General features: G+C 37.6%; 1 protein-coding gene across 1 annotated transcript in view; it reads left to right on the forward strand.

Moving 5' to 3' along the window:
- Positions 1 to 2,876: 2,876 nt before the first annotated feature.
- Positions 2,877 to 23,526, forward strand: part of SLC39A8 (solute carrier family 39 (zinc transporter), member 8) — a 45,913-nt gene continuing 25,263 nt past the window's right edge. The window contains exons 1-9 of the mRNA XM_015569969.1: positions 2,877 to 2,950; positions 3,466 to 3,472; positions 3,753 to 3,773; positions 5,615 to 5,777; positions 11,884 to 12,053; positions 15,096 to 15,218; positions 15,332 to 15,341; positions 15,651 to 15,739; positions 18,671 to 18,682. Of these exons, the coding sequence (XP_015425455.1) occupies positions 2,877 to 2,950; positions 3,466 to 3,472; positions 3,753 to 3,773; positions 5,615 to 5,777; positions 11,884 to 12,053; positions 15,096 to 15,218; positions 15,332 to 15,341; positions 15,651 to 15,739; positions 18,671 to 18,682 (669 nt within the window). The remainder of the gene's footprint in view (positions 2,951 to 3,465; positions 3,473 to 3,752; positions 3,774 to 5,614; positions 5,778 to 11,883; positions 12,054 to 15,095; positions 15,219 to 15,331; positions 15,342 to 15,650; positions 15,740 to 18,670; positions 18,683 to 23,526) is intronic.

Raw genomic sequence — 23,526 nt, forward strand, 5'->3', positions numbered from 1 at the left:
GGGAAAATGATTTTGAATATAATTTGAGATCTCATTTCTGATAGGCTCCTACTACTTTCCTTTGGTTTGTTGTTTGTATAAGGCCCATTTGAGATCACCTTACGGTGACAAGAGACTAATGTATGCCTTTAGGAAAAAGTCAACCCACTGAACATTAGGGCATCAAGGGAGTTTGCCTCTGATAGCACAAGGTTCAAGAGGCTAGAGCAAGCATCAAGCACACTCTTGAGAACAGCAGTATTGTAAAAACACATAGAAGAAAAGCTCAGTATGTCAACTGGAAGATGTTGAAAGCTTATGAAGTTTCTTTTAAGGCACATACTATTCTGGCTAATCACCCTGAGCTGTTTCCTGAGTACTGTGAATCCCACAGTTTAAAAATATATTCATTGTTTGTTTTGGAGGTGAATGGGGTGTGTTTGAGAGGATGTTTGAACTTCCTTAGTGGTTCTACTGGTTTTATTGCTCTCACAACTCTGGTTGTCATCCTGTTTGTACCTGCCCTGGGGAACACTGCCCCCATTTATTTTTAGAGAGAGGATGGAGGGGAAGGAGAAAGTGGGGAGAGAGAGAGATATATGGATTGGTTATCTTCTATTCACACCCCGACCGGGGGCCAAGGGTCGAGCATGCAACCGAGGTATGTACCCTTGATCAGGAATTGAACCGGCGACCCTTCAGACCACAGGCTGACCACTGAGCCAAACCGGTCAGGGCAACACTGCCCTTTCTTAGACAACTGCTTTCTTTGTTTCAAGTTCAACTTGCTTAAATCAAAGCATAATAAAAATCAGTGCACAAAATCTGTTGCATTTCTGCACACTAATAACAAACTATCAAAGAGAGAAATTAAGATAATAATTCTATTTACAATTGCATTAAAAAGAATAAAACACCTAGGGATAAATTTAATAAAAGAGGGGAAAGACCTATATATTTAAAACTAAAAGACATTAATGAAAGAAATTGAAGAAAACACAAATAAATGCAAGATATCCTGTGCTTATGGATTGGAAGAATCAATATTGTTAAAATGTTCTTCCTATCCAAAGCAATCTATAGATTCAATACACTTCCTATTAAAATGCCAGTGTCATTTTTACAAAAATATAAATCTAATCCTAAAATCTGTAGAGAACCACAAAACAAACCCCTGAACAGCCAAAACAATTTTGAGAAAGAACAAAGCTGGAGGCATCACATTCCTGTCTTTAGACTACATGACAAAGCTATAGTAATTAAATACAGTGTGGCATTGGCATAAAGACAGACACAGAGGTCAATGGAACAGAATAGAAAGCCCAGAAATGAAACCATGCATATATGGTCAACTAATTTATAATAATGGAGCCAAGAATATACAATGGGGAAAGGACGCTCTCTTTAATAAATGGTGTTTGGAAAACTGCTCAGCTACATGCAAAAGGATGAAACTTGACCACTATCTTACACCATATGCCTAAATTAACTCAGAATGGGTTAAATATTTGAATGCTAAGAGCAGAAACCATAAAACTCCTAGAAGAAAACCTAGGTAGTAAGCTCCTTGACAAAGGTCTTGGCAACAATTTTTGAATCTGACACTAAAAGCAAAAGTAACAATAGAAAAAAAGGGGACACATCAAACCCAAAAGCTTCTGCACAGCAAAGGAAACCACCAAATAGTTCGATTAAAAAATGTGCAGAAGATGTGACTAGACATTTTCTGAAGAAGACACACAGATGGCTAACAGGCACAAGAAAAGTTGTTCACATCATTAATCATCAGGAAATGCAAATCAAAACCACAATGAGGTATCACCTCACATAGTGGCTATTATCAGAAAGACAAGAAATAACAAATGTTGGTGAGGATGTGGAGTAAAGGAACCCTGTGCACTGTTGGTGGGAATGTAAATTGGTGCAGCCACTATGGAAAGAGTATGAAGGTTCCCCCAAAAATAAAAAATAGAACTACCATATATTCAGCAATTCTATTTCTGGATATTTATCTGAAGAAAACAAAAACACTAGATATATGTGCCCTCATGTTCATTACAGCATCATTTACTAGTACAATTGCCAAGCCAGGGAAGCAACCTGAGTGTCCATTGATGGATGAATGGAGAAAAATGAGGTGGTACATATATACAGTGGAATATTACTCAGCCATAAAGAAGACAGAAATCATACCATTTGTGATAACATGGGTAGATCTTGACTACATTATGCTAAGTGAAATAAGTCAGGAAAAGACAAATACCATATGACCTCTCCTATATGTAGAATATAAAACAAACAAAACAAAAACAAGCTCACAGATATAGAGAGCAGATCTGTGTTGACAGAGGTGGGAGGTAGAGGGTGGGAGAAATAGGTAAAGGGAGTCAAAAGAATAAAATAAATAAAAATGAAATAAAATCAAAGTTATTTAAAGCCAAATTAGGCTGCTGTATAAAATTATTTGCATTTTACTTGCTGGTATATAGCTATTTTGAATAAATCAGGGCTGCATTATTTTTATTTTGCCATACTAATAATATCCCTTAATATTCTATTCTCATTCTCATAATGTAAGGGAAGATCTAAAGTTCTGTCATCTCTCCACCTACTTACTCTTTTTTGAGATTGAGCATTTGCCACTGTCAGTGTTATTATCTTTGAGTGCCTGCCAACCAAAATATCCACTCAGATGCTGCACAGATCATCAAGACTCTAAGCTAACTTACAGTATTATTTACTAGAGACCCGATGCACGAAGATTTGTGCAAGAATGGGCCTTCCTTTCCCTGGCTACCGGCACCACCTTTGCTCTGGCCAGAGCCACCTTTCCACCTTCCCACACTGCCTAGAGGCCCGGAGCGGCTGGGGCTGTGCAAAACGCCTGCATTGTCGCCATGGCGATGATGCAAGCATCCTGCCCCACCCCTGGCCGCTCAGTTGTTATGATAAGCCCCACCATCTTTGTTGGGTAAATTTGCATACTCACTCCTGATTGGCTGGTGAGCATCACGAAGGTATGGTCAATTTGCATCTTTCTCTTTTATTAGTGTAGATTCCTTTGATTATCTTTTATTCTAACTGTATGTAGGAGAGTGTGTTTAAGGATGTACAACAGGCAATTTGAGAATCCTTAAGGGCAGTGGGTTTTTCAAACATTTGACTGCCCTTATAGTAAAAAATGATTTTTTTAAATTAAAAGAATTAAAAAAGATTTTCACTTACAGTTGACATTCAATAGTTTATTAATTTCAAGTGTACAGTAAAGTGGTTATACATTTACATAACTTACAAAGTGATCCCCCTAATAAGTCTAGTACTCCCCTAACACAGTGTGTAGCTATGACAATATCATTGACTATACTCCCTGTGTTGTACTTTACATCCTAATGACTATTTTATAACTGCCAATTTGTACTTCTTAATCCCTTTATCCTTTTCACACAGCTGGTAGAAAATAAATTTGGCATGTGCTCCCATGTACAGGTGCATGGTATGTATAATGTATAGCTGAAGTAAAATTTGATCCAGCAACACTTATCCTAGTTATGTGTGGTACACTCTATAGTTTCTATTATGTTGTTTTTTTTTTTTTTACTTCCTTATAAGATGCTGACTGTAAGTGAACTTCCTGACCCACTAACAGGTCACAATAGGAGTCTGAAAAGAACTGCTTAGCAGTCATTAAGTTTTAGGACACCTTAGAATATTAATTCGGAGAAGGCTTTGGAAATGACCTATTGGCAGCTTCCCCCTTTCCTCTTATTTTATAGTTGGAGGAACCTGAAGTCCAGGTAGGTGAAGACTTCCTTGCAGGGACACAGTGCTGCTTTGTGTTTGTCCTACTACACCTATTTATTCCTGGAATCATGCAGTGGGCAGTTGGAACTCGTGGACTCTGTAATTTTTGAGCCTAGCAATTATGCTTCCGTGTAGTTTCATGGTAATGAATAGACTATACTCACTTTCCCCTCCCCAGTTGGCTATCAAGCTTATTCTCCCTTCATTAGTTTATTATACCCCATTCTCACCGAAGGGAAGACTGTTAACAAAGCGCTGAGTGTACTGTCCCCTCTTCTGGGGATGGCACACAGCTATCATTGTCATGAACTCAAAGGAGAGCATGAGTTGAATAAGAAACAGCTGTAGGCATATACTTAGACATTAAAAAAAGAGAGGTCTAAATGTGTATTTTCTTTAAGGCAACTGTACTCTTAGCTTTTGACAACTCCAAACATCTTGGTGTATTTGATGTTTTTCATCTTTCCTTCAAAATCAGTAGTGATCTCCTATAATAAAAATTTTACAGTTTTAGTTTCATTGTTCCTTCTGTGAATAGAGTTACAGCACTTATGGTCAAACACTTAACAAAGACTTTTGAGTTCTCAATATCAATCAGATTAGTCAGCATAGGTTGCTATAACAAAATACTATCAACTGGGTGGCTTAAATAACAGAAGTTTATTTTCTCACAATTCTGGAGACTATTAGAGGTGACAGAGGATTGGTTTCTGTTTAGAGCTCTCTCCTTGGATCGTAGACGACTACTTTCTTGCTACATCCTCTCTCTGTGACTTTATATAAGTCTACTAATCTTATTGGAGCAGGGCCTCACCCTCATGACTTTAGCTAACCCTAATTACCTCCAAAAATCTCCACACTGGAGGATAGGGCTTCATTATATGAAATCTAGGAGGAATCAATCCAGTTTATTTTACAAAGTTAAGATCTCAGCAGGGTTTAAATATTGGCTGAAGTATGCAAAAAAAATGCTGTCAGTTGCACTTATTAAAAACAGACTCTTCTATTTGAGTGAATAGATGTTTTCACACTCTATAATTCTTATAACACTTACTAACAATAGTAACACATTTAATTTCTTTTATATTCGTTTTAATAAAGTGAGTATATGGAAAATAGTTTACAGTTAAATTTTGCCCTAGGGTAAAATGATACCTTTAAAAAGTTATTATTTTTTTTTGCAGAGAATTCTTTCCTAATGAAGATTCTATTTCTCATTAATAGTTAATGATTTTCTAAACAGCACATCACTATTTCAAAACTTTATATAAAATAAAAAAGCTACCCACCATCATTGAGCAAAATACATGTTTTAGCAAACAACCATTTGTGCTAAAGACATATTTTAAAACAACTTTTATATAATGGGGCTATTATTGCTGTTTAGAAGGATGGATACTCTTTTAATTGTGAAACTGTAGGTGAGCCTGGTGTTTGTCTACAGGAAATGTTATAGAGAGCCACTCCAATAGCTCACACAAAATACACATTCAAGCAAATGATGAACAGAGAGGGAACACTGAGAATATTGAATCATCTTAAAGCCCTTTTGTCTTAAAGCACTTGGAAACCTCCAAACCAGTTCTCGCCATTTAGGCTTCTACAGGTAGACTGTTGATCAAGAAGGTTTTTGCTATTTTTATGGTGTCTAGGTTAAAAGAAGTGTGGGCTATTTTACACTTTCAGGGATCTATACATTTCTGGAGTGGGCTTTTGTATAAAGAGTTAGTGCTATGTGTCTAGAAGAAATATTCTGTGTCTCTTCATAGTGTCTTTGCTTGAGTGCTTTTACTGTATTAACATGTATATGTTTACTTTGTTTCTTCTATTTCAGTGTTTGTCAGCTGAAGAGATCTTTTCCCTTCATGGCTTTTCAAATGCTACGCAGATCACCAGCTCAAACTTCTCTGTCATCTGTCCAGCAGTCCTACAGCAACTGAACTTTCATCCCTGTGATGAGCGGCCCAAACACAATTCAAAACCAAGTCTTTCCGAAGGTATGTTGGAAACTTGTCCTCCCATTTGTTTGAAAGGTTTATGGGGTCGTATGAAATGACATTAACATGTTTCCCTTTTCTGCTTTTATTATTCTACATAGAATCCCCTGGTAAAGTACGTATATTCTGGAAGTATGTAGGATAAGAATAATTAGAGCTCATTTAAACTTCTTAAGTTATACTCTTCTATTTGTGGAGTTAAAATTATATTTGGAACCATGTAAAAACTTTATAAAACCCAATGCTTAATTTTAAACTTATGTTTTATGCTGTATACATTGGATTACATATTAACTACCTAGCTTAAAATTGATCAGTTAATTTCCATCAAATTGTGCTTTTAAGTAGTATTAAAAACCCTGTCAATTTATCTATAAGTGTCAGTAAAGAGATAAGAGAACTAGTGTGTCTCTAGATTAAATCTTAAAGTACTGAATTATGACCACTACTAGAGGCCTGGTGCACAGATTTGTGCACCAGTCGGGTCCCTCGGTCTGGTCTGCACCCTTTCACAATCTGGGACCCCTTGGGGGAATGGTCAGACTGCCAGTTTCGGCCCAGTTCCCGCAGGCCAGGCCGAGGGACCCCACTGGTGCATGAATCCATGCACCGGGTCTCCAGTATGCATGTAACATCTTTGGTTAATCTTTTCCCGCCCTCCCCCTTTCCCTCTTCCCTCTGAGATTCATCAGTCTGTTCCATGTTTCCATGCCTATGCATTGATTATCTTCCTCCTGGTGGTCAGTGCACATCATAGCTACCAGTAGAATGGTTGAATGGTGGAACGGTCACTTAGGCTTTTATATATATAGATAATTTTCATAAATGAAAGAAAATACCAGCGGCTGTTTTAAGTGCCTATAATGGTATTGTCACAGAGACAGCATTTTAAAAGAATAATCTGCTGCAAAGAAATTTTAAAATATAAGAAAACAAGGGCTTGTTTACAATGTAATATAGTTCACACACTTAAGTATGAAGGGTTCTTTCACAAATGAGATAAACCAATTGTTCAGGGGCTCTATTTATTAGCTGTGTGCCATTTCTTGGTATTCCCAAATTGTTGCCCTGCCCTGCATGGATATTTTAATTCTGATTGTTTTGTTTATTTGTTCATTCAATAAGTGTTTATTGATTGACATGGCATGCACTGTTCTGTGTATCGAGGATTCAGTCATAAGCAAGAAGAAAAAAATCCTGCCCTCTTAGGGCTTATAATGTAGTAGAGAATAAACATAATAAACATTTACACAAACAAGCAGATAAATAATATGATTTCAGAGGGATAAATGCTTTGAAGAAAATAAAGTAGGTCACAATAGAAGAAGATGGTGAGTGTGTGTGAATTTAGATGAAAAAAGGGAGGCATTTCTGATGAGATTACATTTGAACTGAATCCTGGCTAAGGTCGGAGGAGAGGGCCATGGCAAGATCTTCTTTGGGGAAAGAGCGTGCAAGGTCAAGGGAACAGTGAGCATAAGCTTGGGAATGTGCTTGGCATGTGTAAGGATCAGCAAGAATGTCTGTGTGCCTGGAGCATAGTGAGCAGGAGGGAGGACAGAAGGAGGGGGACCCAGGGGCCTTGCAGTGTACAGTAAGTTGACTGGATTTTATTCTGAATGTGCTATGAAGACATTGTAGGGTTCTAAGCAGGAGAGGGACATGATTTCATTTGGATTTGTAAAAGATGGTTCTACCTGCAGTTTGGGGAGAGCCGGTCATGGGGCAAGAATAGAGGCATGGAGACTGATTGGGCAGGAGGCTGTTGCCAGGGGTTGGTATTCAGGATGATGGGGTCTGGGGCTAAGGTGGGAGAAGCAGGAGTGAAGAGAAGTGAGGAGATTCAGGGTGGATTTCAGAGACTGTCCTAAAATGGTTTGGATGTGGAGGAGGGAATGATAAATCAAAGTTTAAGTCTTTGAAAGTGGATAGATGGCTGTGCCATTCCCCAGGATGAAGACTGGGGTGGAGTAGTTTGTTATAAAGGAAGCCAGTGGTGATAATCAAGAGGATGGTTTTAGACATGGCCAGTTTGAGGCATTGATGTTGACCAACAAGGAGAGATATCCAGTAGGCAATGGCATGCATACATGTAGAGCTCAGAAAATAGGTTGAGGCTGGAGATATGTCATTTTATTTATTTATTTATTTTTAAAGTATATTTTATATGTCTCCTTTTCCCCCCCATTGACCTCTCCCTAGCACATGCCCTCACTCCCTACTATCTGAGTCCATTGGTTATGCTCATATGCATGCATACAAGTCCTTTGGTTGATCTCCCAAAATCCGGGTATGTACCTTGAACAGGAATTGAACTGTGACCTCCTGGTTCATAGGTGACGTTCAACCACTGAGTCACACCGACTGGGTCCACATTATCTTTTATATTCTATGTTTACATATAAAAGGAATAGAAATCACTAAGTATACTTTGTCAATACAATTATCATTTTTGTGAATAACAATAATTTTAGAGCTAATTGTTCAAACATATTTTTAATAGAATATATACTAAATGGGAGTATGTTTGTATTCCCATAAATCTGTTTAATTTCAGTACAGATTGTATAGCAAAGTAAAGGCATAGATTCTGAAGTCAGCCCATCTGAAGTCAAATCCCAGCTCTGTAATTTTCTAACTTAATATTGGCAAAACATTTAGAATGCTATCTGGCATGTGGTTAGGCACTATATATATGTCTCCTAAATAAAATATGTGTAACAGACATAATTGTGAGTACAGGAGGTGAGGCTTTAGTAAAAGCAAACCCTCTACTCTGTGAAGGTTAATTTCTGATGTTCAAAAGTGTTTGTAACCTCAATTCTCAGGTTTACTCTATCTTAGGAACCAGGAGGTAGGAATAGGCAGTGGGGACATGAAGTGAGAGAATTCTAAGGACAACACTTCAAAGTCATGAAATGAATGAATGCAGCAAATGGATGGTAAATTAAATTCTCTAGGTGATATAAATTTTAACAATCATTTAATGGTCCAAAATTGTCTAATTTTTTGATGAAGTCATATAATGCTATTTAATTTAAATAATAGATAATAATAATAATAATTGAATTTTACTTGTAGCATCCCTGGAGCTCACATAGTCCAGACTGCATAGTGCAACCCAATGACATAAGTCTCAAGCTCCAGAGAGATTAAAGGCTTTCCTTAGGGACAGTACCTGAGGAGGGATGCAAGTCCAGGGCTCCTAACTCCTAGTCTGTGGTTCTTTCACTGTACAACAGTGAACTAATGGAACTAAAATATGCTGGTCTACTTACTATTTTTTTTAAAAATAATGATAACATTTATTGAAGACTTGACTGTATTCCAGGGGCTATGTGTAACTGGCTTTATGTTATTCCTGTAAAAAATAATCTATTAAATAGAAAAATTAAAAAAATAGGTAAAGTTTTTAGAAGAATTTTCACACATATTGGCATTCAATAAATGTTAACTATTGTCACTAATATTCCCTGGAAATGTATTAAAATTTTTCCACATTCACTAAGAATCAGAAAGTCTGAAACAGATCATTAGAGGAAGTCCTATTTGTATATGGAGAGATCCAAAGAATATTTTTATACTAATTCATTCTTTGATGCTGTAGTTGAGTAGATGATGGATTTCCCTTCCCCTGGCCCCCAGTAATGTCCTAACAATGAAAGGAGGGGAAACTAAGTAGTGTGCCTAAAAGAGTGGCGATTCACACTTGCAAAGTTCCCCAAGTGGTTCTCATAAACATGCACAATATTAAGGAGAGTTAGAAAGATTAAATAAGCAGATGAATTGATATTTTTTGACAGACGTCTGGGCTGCATTTTAAAGTATGGGTTTCATTAATTCATTTTTCAAGGAATTTGTGTTATTTGCTAAGCACTGAAGGTGAATATAACATAGCCCCCTCCTTGAAAATCTCATAATTTATATGATATAGACAAATATGTAAATGATAAAATCACTATCGCACATAAGAAATGGTAAGTGGCCCAATTAACTTCAAAGAGCTATAGAAAGCTTGACAAGCAAAGCACTGATGCCTGGAGGAGCTAGGGAAGCTTTATAGAGGAGGTCTTCGAGTTGGCTTGGAGAACCCTGTGTGAGTTTCTCACACAATGAAGATAAAGTCATATTTCCAGATAGAGAGCCACAAGTAAAGGTAATTCTGTATTTGGAAAACATTGTGTCTGCATAAAGGCATGTTGATAAGGGTGTAAATAACACCAGTGAGGCTCTATGGGATTCAGTTGATGAAGGGTGGTATCAAATAGGGGTATGAGGTGATCAGAGTTGTGTTTTAGAATAATGAGTCGGGTGGTCATGTCAAGTAGGGGAGGAAGGGCACACAGGAAACTGTCATATTGCATTAGATGAAGGAGTTAGAGATAGTGAGGGCCTGAACTCAAGGTTGAGGGCCTGAACTCAAGGTATCGGTAATGAGGATGGAGAAGCTGGAGTGAGAGATCTCAAGCAGAATTGATAGAGTTTGATCACCAATCATGTATGGAATTGAGTGGTGGAGAGTGAGCAATTGAAATTGATCCCAACATTTCTGCTATTTAAGAAGGTAGTGAACAAGGGTAAGGGATTTCTCAGGGGCAGATGATGAGTTTAATATCTGTATGTGGCTTTGCCTTTATTTGCTACTCAAAAACATCTCTGCATTTTAATTTTAGTTTCAACAGGTATGCATCTGTCTACCCAATGAAATTATAAATATTGATTGAATGAGTGAATGAATGTAGGCTAGTGATGAGATAGAAAGCTGTTCATATGAAGGGAAACTACACATAGATATATCATGGAGGAGGATGTGGGATTGAGAACTTTCTCTATGTGGAAAGTCTGAGGAGAGTAGATATTGCTGTTTGCGGTGATAAGATAGTAAATGGGAATGAGGTGGATCTTTGTAGGTCCAATGAGATGACTTTGTAGGACATGGTCGGGAGTCTTGAACTGATAGGAAAGTGGGGAAGATAAAGTCATGGTTAGTGCTGTGATGATTCTTGTGATGACATAGTAACATTTATTACCTGTTACTTGGTACTCAACACAGGCTACCTTATATTGCTTTGCACATGGGTGTTTCTTCACATTTCTCAGCTCCCCAAGCAAAAGATCCAAGCTGCTCGTTGGCAGGAATCATGGTTTGCATCCTGGGCTCCATAAACATTTGCTAAGATTGCTTATTTATAGATAGACTCACTTGAACCAGAATAATGGTGAAAACTCTTACATTCATAAAGCATATAATAAAATGTTTAGTTTTGTTGAGCCCCATGGGCTTCTTAAAAATTAAATTACCGCCACAGGAATAATGAAACATATTGCCAAAAAAAATGTGGGCCCTGAAGACAAACTGTCTGGGTTTGAAATCTGCAGGATTTTCGATCTGCCTGACTTGGGCAGCTCATTTGAACTCCATATGCTTTGGTTTCAACTGTATGGAAGAGATAATAGTACTTACCTCATAGGGTTTTGTGAGGATCAAATGAATTAATACATGTTAGTCGCTCAGCACAGTGCCTGGCACATGGTGAACACTCACTAAGCATTAAGTGTTACTATGCTACTCAACTGATAGTGTCCATGAGAAAAGTGGCCCATGGTTTAAAAATTCTGGACAAAGAAGTGGCAATGTAGAGGCAGCTTTCTAATCTTTCACATTGTCTCTGCACAGTGTGTGTGGGCCACAGGCAAAGCTACCATACCTTTCCCCTGAAACTCACATGACCTCTATATTCCTCTGAAAGGCTGAGTTTTAACTAGGCCATGAACCAATAGATAAAAGTAGGTGGCTTGAAGTCTGTTGACCTCAGATGGTCACTATTCTAGGTCTTATGCAAATTCTCTGCAAGCTGTACAATTCTGTGATCCCGTAATGATGACTTAAGAGTGGTGAAGGCATAGGCAGTGTTTCTATTAATATTTATTATGCTATGTGGTCTCAATTTTCTGTATAATTTTCACTGAGATGATTTTGTTCTTTGCAAGAAGAAATCGGTCTCAAGCTTTTAAAGAAGAAATGTGTTTCAGGTTTAATGGAGAGTAAGTCTCCATTTGGCTCCTTTGCTCTGATTAATTGCTCCTCTGTCCCTCTCATTCACAGTATGGGGATATGGATTCCTGTCAGTGACAATCATTAATCTGGCATCTCTCCTCGGATTGGTTTTGACTCCGTTGATAAAGAAATCTTATTTCCCCAAGATTTTGACCTATTTTGTGGGGCTGGCTATTGGGACTCTATTTTCAAATGCAATTTTCCAACTTATTCCAGAGGTAAGGGTGTTAGCTACCTGTTTCTGTGAATAATTGTTTCTTTAAAATGTTTTTAGCACTTTGCACATTTTAAACCTCCATGATTCTCACAGAATTTTATGGTCTGGTTTATGGTGTTTTGAATAAAAGAGCGGAATCACAGCAAATGAAAAAAACGTGTCTGAAGCTTCAGGGAATGTCAGTGTCAGAGATAAAATTAATATTCCTAGAGACCAGCCACCAGGATGTGCTCAGATAGGGCCTTAACATTTTGTTCTATCCTGCTTTTGGAAAATTTAATTTCTCTAATACTTCAGTTATTTATTTATTTATCTAAAGAGCATGCAATGTCAAATTTACTGAAGCTATACCATATAATTTTCTTATATATTTACTACAGTTACTGAAGACCAGAGGATCAATAAGAGTGTGGTTGACAGACCTTTTCATTTTCTTTTGACTGTGGAAAAAAAATCAATTGAGGTCAATGAATAAACAGCAGCTTATTTTTTCCTTTTCGTAAGATGTATTATTGATCTGACATTGACAATAGTGCATTATTCAGTTAATCAACACATAACATATGTTTTATTTTATATCTATATTATGGCCAGCCAGTATAAGGGAGAAAGAGGAAGGAAAATAATTGAGAGGGAAGAGAGGGGAAAGAGAAAGAGACATTAGTAGGAGGAAGGGGAGCTAGGGAAATATATACACACTAGAGGCCCAGTGCATGGATTCGTGCATTGGTGGGGTCCCTCAGCCTGGCCTGTGCCCTCTCACAATCCAGGATCCCTTGGGGAATACTGGACTTCTGGTTTTGGCCCGCAGGGATCAGGCCAAAACTGGAAGTCTGATATCCCCTAAGGGATGTAGTAGTGCATGAAGCAGCAGGCGACCGGAGAGGAGTCGAGCCCAAGCTGGGCACCGGGCTGTTCCTGCTCAATCTGGCCCTGCTGCTCCTGCTGCCACCACCAGGTAGCACTGCTGCAGAGGCGGAGAGGCTCTCGCCTCACCAGCTATGAGCCAGGGGTCGCCCATCAGTCAGCTGAGTGGTGCTCCCACTGTGGGAACGCACTGACCACCAGGGGGCAGCTCCTGCGTTGAGCATCTTCCCCCTGGTGGTCAATGTGTGTCATAGCGACCAGTCAAATGGTTGACCAGTTAAATGGTGGACCGGTCACTTAGGGTTTTATATACATAGATGGACTGTATCTCCTCCACCCCCAATGTACACACAAAGATGGGTGGGTGAGTCTTGAGCAGAGAAAATAATAGTAGTTCAGGGTATTATTCTTATCTCATAATTTTTAGAAAATTATAACTAAAGCTTCTTTTAATTTTCACAGCTATATATGAAATTGGGGATTTTCTTAGAGTCATAGACTTATGATTGTTGTTATTGTTATCATTTTATCTAGAAAGGAACTAGAAAGGTCATCTCAACTAGCAATACAATCAGCTAGCAACAAAACTAGTATGACAATACAGATTTTCTAATTAATAATTTTATGTGTAACATTATACATGCAATATATTTAATACAATATAATATTATATGTGTATATATTAACTTATCTGAAATTTGGATCAAATTAAATTTAAAAACTGATATTGTGTATGGACTGGGGATTCCACATTTATGATTTTTGAGGTTTTCTATTTTATTGAAAATGTAGTAATACGTAAGAAATGTCTTAGGAAAATAAGAAACTCCTTCAATAGCATTTGTGGATGTCCTTTTGCCTGTAGGTGATAATTAAGTAATTGTGGCTGTAAAAAGAAAATTATATAAGCACTAGATAATCTGTCTTTGTAATATTACCTCAAATTTCCACAGATAGTTATTTCTTCTTTTGGCAAAATTCTTTCCCTTTTTTTACTTCATTTGGTTTTCATAACCTCTGTGTTACATATGTAGAGTAGGTGTCTTTGTGCCAGTTTTTTCACTGTATTAATAAGCGTAGAGAAGTCAGTCAAATGAAGATGTGGCTTTGAGCTCTTCCCAGAGTCAGTCATAGAACAAGAACCAAGGCATCCTCTATTCTGGTTGCTCTTCAGAGGGAAGATTTACAATGTCTGGAATGGTGTCAAGCTTTCTCCTCTTATTTTATTTATTTTAAGCTTGTGTTTCTTGTCTGTTAGAAATATCTCTACTCTTTATAATTTCAAACTCCAATTCTTATCCTATGTTCTTTAAACAATAAATTCTCATACTCGTCTGTGTGTGTGTGTGTGTGTGCACGTGCTTGCCTGGCATCTTAAATCTTTTCTTCTTTATTCTTGGGCCCAATTCTTAATTTATTGAATTTCATTAGGTCTTATTGGGATCCTCTAGGTTCAAGAGGATCTCCTGTGGGAAAACAGTAATCCAAGTGGCTTGCTGTATTGCTTTAAAAATTTGACTTTGGCCCTAGCTGGTTTGGCTCAGTGGCTAGAGTGTCAGCCTGCAGACTGAAGCATTCCAGGTTCGATTCTGGTGAAGGGCACATGCCTGGGTTATGGGCTCAATCCCCAGTGGGGGGATATGCAGGAGGCAGCCAATCAATGATTTCTCTCATCATTGATGTTTCTATCTCTCTCTCCCTCTCTTTTCCTCTCTGAAATCAATTAAAAAATATAAAAATATTTGACTCTGGATACGATAGACAAATATATATTTTTTAGAGAAAGCAAATAATGTTTCATCTACTGGTATCCTTATTACCTAGATCTAATGCTACCTTACAGATGTGGGATTTAGTGCTGCTTCTTTACCACTAAAGTTTCCACTTTCAAGGAACTTATTACTGCAGGTGTTGGAGCTAGGAAACAAGATACTCAGGTTTTGTTTACTGGAGCATCCGCTGGTCATGAGGTTTCTAAAACATCTCTTACAGTTTGCGTACTTGAATTTTTGTTTTGTGATTTTGGCAGGTAAGTTCTCAATATTAGCTGGATGTGAAGATGGGCATAGAACTACAGTGAAAATTGACTACTGAGAAATTTTGGTATTATTTGCTAGAAATCAAGTAATATTACTTGGTTTTACCTGATTTGCCCCCCCTTTTTTTCCCTCCCCAGGCATTTGGATTCAATCCTAAAACTGACAACTATGTTGAGAAGGCTGTTGCTGTATTTGGTGGCTTTTATTTACTTTTCTTTTTTGAAAGAATGCTTAAGATGTTATTAAAGACATATGGTCAGGTAAATGGGCTTTATTTAAAACTTTTGCTATTATACCTGCCAAAGCTACTTTATAAAGGCGAATAAAGGAAGGAATTTTATTCTTAGAATTTTATGAACTGTTCATGTATTAGATTTGTGAATGTGAGGACAAAGAAAAGAGTCAATATATTGATAAGTATAAGAGACACACTTGGTTTATATTGTAGAATTTGAAGTTAGTACTAATAATTTAATGTTGAATAACAGATGTATTCTATTCATATTCAATAGAATAAGAAGGCATATATGCTCTAACATGAGAAAACAGACACAGCAGACTAATAAATGAGGATATTTTTAAAGGTAGAGAAATCTTAAAAATCTAAAAAGGTTAGGGTACACACAGAATAGACATAACAATGCTCTCTTGTGGATAAAAAGCACCGACCTCTATTTTCTTGTTTATATGAGCCATCTTTTTTCTTCTTATAACAAACCCAGCTGTCACAGAGCCTAATGGACACATCCATTTTGATAATGTCAGTGTGGTATCTCTACAGGTATGGGAATTCCATTTTCTTTTTACTCACTGATCCTTTACACTATGTGATGATTGTTGTGAATACAACCATGTCAGTATTTTGTACGTTTAAATGGGTCAGACTTACTCCTGTATATGTGGGATAATTAAAGTTAAGTCTGCATTATTTTCCCCTTTCCCTCCCTATGTTTACTCTAAGCAAGTGAGTTAAGCAAGACATTGAGGCTTCACTATTCTCTAAGATTGTTTAGCTATGTAAAAATCACTTAGACTTATACAATCATATGTAGCAACATGAATCAAAGCATTTCTCTTATTTTGCTATTCTTTCCGTATTTGAAATCAAGTAATACCTTTGAGTGATTTTGAAACTGTAAAAAGAAAGAAGATGTGTAAGCTATTAAAATTATTTTCAGTAATTAAATCGACTTAGAATTTGTATTCCCATCTTCTAAATAATGTCAATAGGTATTATTGCTTGAACAAATATTATATTCCAGGTTACATGCTAGGCACTTAAATATTTTATATCATTTACTTTCTATAATACCTATCCAAAATAGGGTTTGTTTTCTTTCTTTCTTTCTTTTTTTTAAAATGTGTGTGGGAAGCACATGGCATTCTTTTTTTAAAAGAATTTTTAAATTCTTGAGTTTTTACAGAGAGGAAAGGAGAGAGTTAGTTTTTTAAATGTGTGTGGGAAGCACATGGCATATATATATATTGTATTGAGTTTTTACAGAGAGGAAAGGAGAGAGTTAGAAACATCGATGAGAGAGAAACATCGACCAGCTGCCTCCTGCACACTCCCCACTGGGGATGTGCCCGCAACCCAGGTACATGCCCTTGACCGGAATCGAACATGGGACCTCTCAGTCTGCAGGCCGATGCTCTATCCACTGAGCCAAACTGGTTTCGGCTTGTTTTCTTTATAATAGGGATATTTCAGTTTCAAGTGATGGGAATCAAATCCTAGTTATGTATGCCAAAAGGAGAATTTATTGGAAAGATAGTGGGATGTCTAATGGAATAGCCCAACTATAGGAAAAGCAAGAGCCTAGGGACCATGAGAACTATCAGGACCCCCCCTTCTTCTCCTCTTTGCATGCTCTTCTTCACTATGTACCAACTCCCAAATAAGTGTGAAGCGCAGACACTAGCAGCTCCTGAGATTTATGTCTTACAGTTTCAGCTACAAAAGGACATTGACCTGACTCTTTCAGTCTTAAATACAGAATTCCTGGCAAGGGTCTTCTTGATCCAGTTGCATTAGATGTTTACTTCTAGACTGATCCAAGTGCTTAGAGGGTTGGGCCCCTTATAGGGCCCCCAGGGAATATAATGCTGTAGAGGGGTGAGCATTGAAAAGGATGCTGGGGTGATAGTGTCATTGTTGTCCACAGCAATTCTCATTTGACAGACCTAGAAAGTGAAGCTCTAGATGTTAAATAACCTCTCCAGGGTCATTCAGCTCGCAAATGACATTCACAAGCTACAAAGTTAAAAGCAATACAAAAGATCACAATTTAAAAAATCAAATCAAAAGAAAGCCAGCCAACGGAGAAAAAGGTAGAAAAAAGATATCTGAAAAGGTCATTATGGAAAATGAACTGAATTTCCTTCTGCAAACAAAGCATGGTTAATCATATACTTCTCCAGCTGCTTAAGGAAAATCTCAAGTGCATTTGAAGAGGCAATTTGTGAGAGAAAATAATTTCATGCAATGTAATGAAGGATGCTTTCAGGCAAGATTTTGGAAAGAATATGGAAATGTTCAAATAGATGATTTCTCATAATAATTACAACTAACATTTATTAAGTGCTCAAGGACCACACCTAAGTTTTAGGTGAATGATATCATTTTTCCTCATAGTAGCCAAGGAGACAAGTAGTGTTATAATGAGGAGACTATGGCTTAGAGAGGTTAAATAACAAATGCAAGGACACTCAGATCCTAAATGGCCAAGCTTGGATTAGAACTGAGGTCCTCTGATGTTGAAGTCTGTACTTTTACGTCTCATGCTGAATTATATTCTTCATGTCACTGCTCTACTGGAACCAAGATGACATTGACTCTTAACTTAATAAATATACATTTTTTTGTAGGGGAAATAAAATAATTTGGCTCCAGAGAATTGCTGTCTGAAGCCAAAAAAAATGGAAATGTTCAAAAGTTTGATTTTAATTTTTTTATCTTTTTTTTTTTTTAAAAAATTTCTACCTGCCCCCCCCACCCCTCCAATTTTATTTTGTATTGGTTTCAGGTCTATTGCTTATGGTTAGACCATCATATACTTTATATAGTGTCCCATCGATATTTCCAGCATGATTTTAGTTTTAAGTTTCAGGGCTCCTGGTTTATAATTCACTATGGCCAGAAGACATGTTTGCAGTAAATGTGACAAAGTTGGGGTCCTAGACATGATCCTGTTTTACGTAATTTAGGAATGTTAATCAAAAGGCCACTCTTACTCTACTTCTGTTTGTAGTGCTAGTTTACAGGCTTTCATTCATTGATTCAGTAAACATTTATTGATATCTCTTCACTATCCTAGGCATTGGGGATTGAGAAGTGAACAAACTCTTGTGGAGCTTATAGTTTACTCAGCTGAAAAAAAAAATACAGTATAGAAGAGTGCAAAACAAGAATATATTAGTTAGCAATAAATACTTGGATGAAAATAAAACTTGGTGACGTGGGAGTGACATGTGGGAGCTTGTTTGATTGCCTGATCAAAAAAGGTCTCTTGAGCCCAGCCAACGTGGCTCAGTGCTAAAGTGTCCTTCTGTGAACCCGACAATCAGTTCTGTTCCAATCAGGGCATGTGCCCGGGTTTCAGGTTCGATTCCCAGTGTGGGGTGTGCAGGAGGCAGCAAATCAATGATTCTCTCTCATTATTGATTTTTCTCTCTCTCCCTTCCTCTCTGAAATCCATAAAAACGTATTAAGAAAGAAAGAAAAGTCCCTTAAGAGGTCAGTGGAAAACTGGATAATGAAAAAGCCAGCCATGTCTGGGAAAACAATATTCTAAAAGTTTTGAGAATAATCAAACAGGTCACATATGAAGGATCTGGAAGCCAAATTGTACTTCCTGACATCAATGCGAGAGGCCAGTGACACAATTTCTTTAATATTCTGAATAGAAACAACTGTGGAATTGTATACATAGGTAAACTACCAATCTAGCGAGAGAATGGAATGAAGCTTGGGTTCTGGAAATATACTTCCAGGAATAAGAAGTCAAACTGAAGGCAGATGAGCAGAATGGCGGCCGTGTACCAGGCCCCGAGATGAGCCATATAAGTAGTCCTGACACTAATTTCCTATGGGGATTATCTTCCAGCCATTTTGGTTGAAGATATAGTCTTAAATTAAGAGAGATTTAAACAATGTGAGCAAAATACAATTTTCAGTTTTCTCATTATATTGCATTAAAAAATTCAAGGAAATAGAAATTAAATACCACAAGGGTCTAAATATAACTTTAAGAGACAGTAGGTATTGTGCTATAAGTGATTTTAATGAAAAAAAAATTAAAATATTTTTTAATATTTTAGATTATATAAATAATTTAACCCAGGTGACCCCATTACAATGATCAAACATGGGATGTAAAGTTTATGGATCATTTCTGAGGCCACGTATTGCCTTAATATTTTCATTGATGATTCCTTGTAGCTACTGCTTCCACACAAGGAAGGTTTTTTCAAATTGCAAAGAGTAAGAACCTATCTAAGAGTGAGTTATGAAAAGTCATTTAATTTGACATTACTATCAATAGAACACAAATTGTGTAACAATCTTGGTGATATCAGCATGATTCATGATTTTGCTAGAGTTTAGGAAGAACAACAAATTGTTACAGAATAATTAAAATGCATGACTTAGGGATGTCTCTATTGATATTCATCCAAACAATTCTGGTCCATCCCAGAATACTCAGATGTGCAATAATATTGACATTTAGTTGCCTGTGGAATTTTGTTTATATTTGGTCATATAAAAATTATAGCTTTACACAAAGTTTTAAAAATTGTATTGCCATAGGAGCATATTTATCACACTTGGAGGGTAGAAGATATTTTACTTAACAGTTTGTTAGCTTGATTGTAATGTCTAAATATTTGTACCAGTGATGTGAAGCTTCCTTAGTACCTTGCTCTGGACCCAGTGCATGTGAGGCACTGCAGTCCCTGTGGGAAATGGTGCACACACACAGGAACATGTGCATTTTCAGGAAAGGTGGGGGTACTAGGGGCATCATAAGAAAGCAGCTATGAGGGAAGAAGGGAGCACAGGATTCCATTGCGCCAGTTCCTCAGTTATTGCCGCGAGGCAATGTTTCACATCTCGCCCTCTGACCCTCGCGGCTTTGTTCTTTTCTCTCTAGTTACTGTGCCGTCTTGTGGAGAAGTCACTTCAGTATCTGTGCAGCCAGGTGTGTTTTTCCCGGAATCTACAGCTTTGGAAGGACTGTGTTTACCAGTTGTTTAAAAATATTTTTTTCAATTGCAGTTGACATTCAATATTATTTTATATTAGTTTCAGGTGTTCAGCATAGTGGTTAGGCAGTTATATACTTTATAAAGTCCCTTGATATTTCAAGTACCCACCTGGCACCAAACACAGTTATTACAATATTAGTAACTGTATTTTCTATGCTGTACTTTACAACCTTCTGACTATTTTGTAATGAGCAATCGGTACTTTTTAATCCCTTCTCCTTTTTCACCAGGCTCCCCAACCGTATCTATGAGTCTGTTTCTATTTTGTTTGTTCATTAGTTTTGTGCTTTATATTCCACATATAAGTATTTATTAATTGTGGATACCTTAGGAATCCTAGGTATTTTGGAAAGTATTAGCTCCTCAAGGCCACTAGAGGGCCCATCTAACGCATTTCTCCTGGACTGTAAATCAGTTTCGTTTTCTGAATGAAAACCTCTTGTGCTTTCATTTATGAATAGACGCTAATAAATATAAAGTGACAGGAACCACCTATTTTCCCTTATAAAGGGAAATTAATATCATCCATTTTTAGAAATTGACTATTGCAAATTTTGTGTTTGAAATCGAGGTGCAATGAAGAGGACTTGAGCTGCAAAGTAAGGTGATGTCCAAGAGACACACCGTCAATACCGGCAGGAAGTGATACTCTACAAATAGAAAGATAACCTATTTGATGTTCTTGGGTCTCTATGAGAGTCTAACAGATTTTAAAAACACTCAGTTCATTCATCAAATATTTACTGAGTACCTAATGTGTACTTGGTGCTGTTCTAAGAACTGGGAATGCATTAATGGGACAGAAAGAACTTCCATAATATAACTGAAATATTATATAATATTATACTGAAAAGTGGAAAGCACTTTTGTTAAAGTATCAGATACAAAAACTGATCAGACACCCTGTGTATATGTGTGAGGCTTGCCTATGAGTCTTCTTTCCTGGGTGGTTGGTTTTCTTCTCTTCTAGCCTGGAGATGGGAAGGGCTGTGGATGTTCACGACCGCCCACGTGGGGGTGAAGTGGGGGAGGAGAAGGGGTCCGGATGGCGGTGAATATCTGACGTAGGTACTTTACTTCACTCTAGGCGTCAGTGTGCTTTCTGTTCTTGAATTTACCCAAAGGATAAATCTCTAGTTATTTGGGTGTGGTTGCCTTGCTGCACTGGCTTCAGAGCAGGATCTGGGGTTCTAATTGCTTACAGCTAATTTTCATCCCTTACCTACCATGTTCAGAGGTACTTGGTACCTTCAGTCCCTCAATGTGTCTGAGGTTCAGGGCCGGGCTTCACTTTTTTTGTTGTTGTTGAGTTTTCTCCTCTGTGAAATCAGTTAGAACTCACCCACCTCATTTTAGCTCCCCAAATAAATATCTCAGTGCTATCATGTCACCTTTCATTCTTTCTGACCCCGTGACTTTATGGCTTTCTTATTCTTTTATTTCAAGGAGTCTCAGTTTGCCATATTTCACCAAAAACTTATTTTCTATTTTAAATCACATAGATTTTTTTTGTTGTTGTTAATCTTCACCTGAGGATATTTTTCCATTGATTTTTTAGAAAGAGTGGAAGGGAGGGGAAGAGATATTTTATTGAGTATCCTCACCCGAGGATATTTTTCCACTTATTTTTAGAGAGAGTCAAAGAAAGAGGGAAAGACAGAGAGACACATTGTTGTGAGAGAGAATCATTGATCAGCTGCCTCCTGCATGCACCCCAACCAAGGCCGGGGATCAAGCCTGCTACTGAGCGTGCTCTTGATAGGAATTGAACTCAGGACCCTCAGTCCACGGGCCGACGCTTTATCTACTGAGCCCAGCTGGCTAGGGCCACATAGATTGTTAACGTCAAAGGATTTAAAAACAGAAATCAGTTACTTTTCTGTATATGCTTATATTAACAATTAGTTAAAATTGAAAACTATATAGGTAATAAAATTATATAAGAAGTGGTTTTCATTGTCTGGTGCTTAATAGAAAAGCTGGTTTAAGTAGAGGCGGATGATGTCCCTAGACCAGTGGTTCTCAACCTTCCTAATGCCGCAACCCTTTAATACAGTTCCTCATGTTGTGGTGACCTCCAACCATAAAATTATTTTCAAATGGTAGAGGATATTTTATTTTATTTTTTTAAAAATATATATTATTGAGTTTTTACAGAGAGGAATGTAAATATCTGATATGCAGGATGTATTTAGGTGACCCCTATGAAAGGGTCGTTCGACCCCAAAGGGGTTGAGAACCGCTGCCCTAGACATTCAGGAGGAGGAATTCTGGGTGCGCTTGGTTAGTGGTGAAATTTGCTCTCACCAGATCCATCTCTGTGCCTCATTGCCCGCACCAGGCCATTTTATCTGGTGATAGTTAATGTGTTGTGAAAGTCATAAAAATTGGTGCCTGAATCCACTTGAATTGGCCCGCACTTCACTGATATTATCAGCGCTTTTATTCATCATTAGTGACTACCTTTTTATCTTCAATTTTTCTGAATAACTTTTTTTGATGACTCCCTAAAATTCTCACTGCTACCTTTTCTTCCTCTAGTGGAGAGACTGAGACCAGTATGTGGACTTTGCGTGTCATTTCACCTGTTACTTCCTGAAACACTGCTGTCTCCTGTTCTGTTCTCTACCTTCCCTTTTGTGTCAGAACTTGCGTCCTTCCTCTTTTTAAGGCCGGTTCTCCCCGATGTGCTCATCTTCCTGTTTTCATTTACCTTTCCCTAATCTCTCCTTCTCCCATGTTTACAAACATGCTCTTGTCTTTTCCACTTTACTCTTTGTTTTCCCCTTGACTCTGCTACTGTCCAAGATTTCTCATACTCCCTACTTCCTTACGCTGGTCACTGCTCAACTTCTTGAAAGACCAGCTAATCCTGAAATGACTATGTGTCAGACATGGTCTTCGTTGCTTTACATACATTAACTCATTGACGCCTAACTAACAACCCTCTGAGGTAAGTACATCTATCACCTCCATCTTAAAGACATGGAACCGATGTATAGCGAAGTTAAGTAACTGCGCCAGGGTCACACAGGCACCGAGTTAAGATTTAAACCTGGTCATCCTGGTTCCAAGGTCCATGTGGTTAACCATTACCCTGCAGTGCACTGCCTGCTATTTCCACCTGCTGACCAGTCTTTACGCACCCCCCTCCTCTTCTTCATTATATCCTCAAATATTCAATTGTGTACATTTTTAAAAAATCTGCCTATTTTCTAAAATTTCTCTTTTGAATGATACCAGTGATTTTTCTAGGCAGCATGCTATAATCTTAACACTCATTGTCCCCCTCCCCCCCAG

The sequence above is a fragment of the Myotis davidii genome, unplaced genomic scaffold, assembly GCF_000327345.1.
Source record: "Myotis davidii unplaced genomic scaffold, ASM32734v1 scaffold226, whole genome shotgun sequence".
Classification (NCBI taxonomy): Eukaryota; Metazoa; Chordata; class Mammalia; order Chiroptera; family Vespertilionidae; genus Myotis; species Myotis davidii.